Raw genomic sequence first — 4563 nt, forward strand, 5'->3', positions numbered from 1 at the left:
GCATTATTTTTGGTAAAAATTCACTTTTTTTGGGGAAAAGCTCTTTTTGGTGAAAAAGCTCATACTTTGAATGATGTTTATGATTCTCATTCTGATATTTATGATTCTCATTTTGAATTAGACAGTTCTGATCTATTTTAAGATCAAGGATTGCACTGAACGAAAATTATGCAAATATTGACGATCCTCGATCAGATCGTATTTCAAGAAGTTTCGATTATTGATCAGTTCTCAACATTGATTGACCTCGATAATCTTTGATCAGCATGAAGATTTTAAAACTAAAGATTATACTTCTCAGCTGAAGATATAGACAAAAGGACTTGACAATCAACACTATGCAAAGATCGAGGATCTTCCATTAAATAGCACCTAAAAGTATTTGATCAAGTCTTAACATTGTGGACTTGGAGTGGAAACATTTCGTCTTAAAATTCCATTTTCATTCTTCTCTTTCCTCATCCTGAAACCCCCTTAAATTAATGTTTTGAAACTCACCTCAATATATCCTTGAACACTGTCACACTGCTGCAGCACCAACAAGGCGGGATTAAATTTCATCGACGAGAATTCATCCGGTGAGCAGGGGCTTAAGAAACCACTATCTGCATCACTATGCGACGATAAAGGACGCGGTTTACGTATCTTATATTGAACATTACGACTAGGTACCGGTCCCGGATTAAATAAAACATAATTCAATTCGATATTTTCATTAATCGGGCGTGTATCATTCAAAACATTATCGGCACTCAACAGCATACGTTGCAAATGAAACATATGCTCCGAGGTGACCAATTCCGACATGGCACGTTCGGGTTTGACTTGCGTGGCTTGTGACGACATTATTTTATCTTTATCAGACTTGTGCGAACGAAAGGGCGAGAGATTGAGGAATGTTAAACGTTTCTTTGTTCTTTGTAGTGTAGTCTGAGAAGAAGTATTAGAGGTGGAAGAGGTATTGGAATTAGTGGAAGTAGATGATTCCACTAAAGCTGTCGAAGTGGTAGTGGTAGTGGAGTGTGTATTGGTATCTTTACTTTCCTGACTATTGGTCATGGAGGGGGCAGAGTCAAAGGCATTTAGGAGTTTATCCAAAGATTCGGAAGCCTTAAATTCCGCAGGATTATTGACATAGGTATGCTGGGTATGAGCTATAAGATTCGCCTGCACTAATTGCTCATTGGTATAAGGATTGGGTATGCCTATATCTAGCGACGGCTCTTCCTCAAAATCCTCTGGATCTATGACAAAATAATTATGATGATCAAAATTGCGTTGCGGTGGTAATTCTACTTCCAATTCCTCATCTTCGGGATCTTCCTCCTCCCCCTCTTTTTCCTCATCATATATTACCTCGGGCACTAGTTCCTCTTCACTAAAATCCAAATTTTGCCTTGAACTAAAAAGTGGATCTCTTAAACCTTGCTGTTGTTGCGGCAAAGGCAAGTCCATGTTTAAGGTATCATGGGTTCTTCTTCTCAAAGCTTTTTCATTAACAAAATCCATGGGATCGAAGAGACAATAGTTATCCATGTGAGAAGTATGAGCTTTTCTTTGTCTAACGGGTAAGTTTTTCAATTTCTCAGTGTAATCGGCATCATTGTTATTGGAGGCATTAGAACCGGGAGGGCTATTGTCTGGCGCTGGAGGTGGCGGTGAGATTTCATTGGAGGAGGAGGTGGTTTGCTCTTCTGTGTTGGATGTTGCATTGTTGAGCGATTTATGTGAATTGCGGTGCAGAGAGGCAAACAATCCCTTAGAGTTAATGCGTGCTATACAATTTTTCAATTCCGTTACGCGACCTTTATAGGGACTCGATTGTACACTAGCGGCCGGGGAGTCGGAGGCTCCCTCAAAACCTCTTATATTAGAGGTGGAATTGGAACAGGCGGTATCCTGCAGCTTATTAAGTTTACTCAATTCCTTGCGCTCTTTTTTACTTAAAACTACTTTGCCGCGAAAAGGAGTGGAGGGGCAGGATTGAGAGTTTTCATTATTTCTTAAATTCCGGGAAGGTAATTGCGACAAAGGCGGTGGCGTGGGTGGTGGGGGCTCTCTATAGGGAGGCGGCTTGGCGGGCAGTGTAGAAGATTGTAAGGCTAAAGTAGTGGTCTCATAACTCACGGGAAAGTCTCTAAATAGTTCCGTAAATTGAGGCATTTGACGATTGGGTATTTCTCTTTGGAAAAACTCAAATTCCATGTAGTTTTCATCTTGATATAGAGTAGAACCTGAACTATGGCTTTCATTTTGTGAATATTTAGATCTTTTATGAGAAGACTTAAGTATGGTGCCTCCTCTCCCTTCTCCTGCTGCTGCTGTTGGGGCGGTGACTGATGCCTGTGTTTTAACTGTTGATGCATTGTGGGTGGGTGAATTTGAGGTAGAATTGGCATTACGATCTGATGTTTTGTTTAGACGTAATTTTTGAGGCTTCTCCTTATTGCCGCTACTACTGCTGGAACGTGAAGATTTTTGCATATTTGCTGAAGGGGAGGTTTTCGTTGCTAATGCTGGAATTCTGTTGCCTATTATATTATGAATTGTTTGACGCCTTACAGCTCCTACTTTTGCTGTTGACTGCTGTGGCCTAAGCTCTCTATTGTTTTGACATTTAGCTTGAACATTATTGTTTGTGGTATTGTCTATGGTTTTGTTTTTGGCGGTTTTTCTAAACGTTGAACGACTACAGTCAAAGTTGGCTATAGTATGTGGTCTTCTTTTGACAGTGCCTGTACAAGAGCTCGGTGAATCCCAATCGTAAATAGAGTTTTTCAAAGAGTTATCAAGGTGTTGTTTTTGTTGTGTGCTTGTTGGTATAATCTCCAGTTGCTGGTTGTCCTCTGCTTTTCTATCGAAATTATTATTTTCTATAGACGACTCATTACTGTGTTTATCATCATTTACAGCAACAGCATCACACATTTTCGTGGCATATTTTTAGGTAATTGCATTTTTTGGCAAATGCTGTGTTGTTTAGCTGTTTTGTTTTAAGGTTATTAAAGGAACTGTTTGCAAGTTTTTGCCGGAATTTCTAAAGTAAAATTAAACTTAACACTTAAACACTGGTAGATATCTACACAAAAAAATCATTTCAATTCTGAAATATTATTTCAGCTGTTGTAGTTTCTCTATACTTTTCATTAAATTAATTGTTTTCATAAATCTTTATTGGTTTTTTTTTTCTTCAAAAGACCAAAAATCTCTTATAAAGCTAAAAAAATAAAGAAAACTAGTAACAAACTTGCTCACTCAAGTTATGATTGTGAAAAAGTTAATGGCTTTTTCTGTCCATCCATCCATCCAACCAACCAACCAACGTCATTTATCCTTTACATTCATTTAACTGTTTTTGTGTTTTTAAGGACTTCTGGAAAGGCTTGTTTTTCTGTAGTTTTCCATTTGTTTGTTTTCTTGCTTAAAAATAATGAATCCTGGCTTTTTGACCAAACGATTTTTTTCTTAATTTTTCCCCCTTTTTGGTGTTTTTTTAACGCGTTTGTTTGTTAAGGGTGTTAAGTTAAATTTGTTTTCGAAAAAAAGGGTTGTTTGTTTAAAATGAAATTTTTGTTGGTTTTTGACTTTTTAAATGAAATTTTGTTAGACAACTTGGTGAATTATTTAAAATTAATAAACAAGCCGTTAAGTAGGCAATGGTTTTTAACACTTATAATTAATAAAAGAGTAACAACTGGTTACTTTGGTAATAGAAAAACTTTGAAATTATCAAATCCCGTTTGGGAATTAGCTTTCCAGAGAAAGTAAAAATGACACTAATTTTATTAATTCAAAAATATTTTTAAGTTTTAATTAATTTCATGTAAAATAGCTTAACTTTAAACATTTACCGCACATTTTAAAACTTCCCCAGTTATGGGATTTTTTAGAAACATATTTAGGAATTCAACAATATATAGAAAATTAAAGAAAAAACTACATAATTGTCTTTACAAACCAGCGGAATAGTGAACATATTTGCTTTTAATCAGTTTTTAATACAAAATTGTTAACTGGGGATTTTGTAAATCCCTTTAGGAATTGCAAAAAGATTTTATTTTTGTTGAAATTTTTCACCCAAAATGATTTCTAAACAATTTCTTATAGCTTTTAAATATAAATTTTGACTTTTAAAGTAATTTAAGACTTTCCCTTTTTGGGAAATTTGGAAGATTTTGGAAATTCAGTTTTTGTAAAAATTTGGGATTTTATAAAAATGTTTGTTATTATAGAAACATCTAAATACATATAAATTTGTCATTTGAAAATATCACAAACATTGTTTAAATTTATTTATAAGCGTAAAGCTAATTCCTAGGTATTTTTGAAATCCCTTTGGGAATTCTAAGGAAATTACATTTTTTATGGAAGTTTTTACACAAAATAATTTGAAAACTATTTTTTATAGTTTTAATTATAAATTTGAGTTCAAAGTGTTTTTTAATCTTCCCAAGATGGGGAATTTTATCTATCTATCTATCTATCTATCTATCTATCTATCTATCTATCTATCTATCTATCTATCTATCTATCTATCTATCTATCTATCTATCTATCTATCTA

The 4563-nt window shown here is 34.7% G+C and overlaps 1 protein-coding gene across 1 annotated transcript in view; it reads right to left on the reverse strand.

The window, feature by feature from the left end:
* Nucleotides 1–498: 498 nt before the first annotated feature.
* Nucleotides 499–4563, reverse strand: part of LOC119611353 (kinesin-related protein 8-like) — a gene marked incomplete at its 3' end in the record, with an annotated part of 25961 nt that continues 21896 nt past the window's right edge. The window contains exon 2 of the mRNA XM_037966906.1: nt 499–3037. Coding sequence (XP_037822834.1) covers nt 499–2928 — 2430 coding nt within the window. The remainder of the gene's footprint in view (nt 3038–4563) is intronic.

Source organism: Lucilia sericata, unplaced genomic scaffold (genome assembly GCF_015586225.1).
Source record: "Lucilia sericata isolate MDLA Ls3-8-SP2 unplaced genomic scaffold, ASM1558622v1 Contig001427F_arrow, whole genome shotgun sequence".
Classification (NCBI taxonomy): Eukaryota; Metazoa; Arthropoda; class Insecta; order Diptera; family Calliphoridae; genus Lucilia; species Lucilia sericata.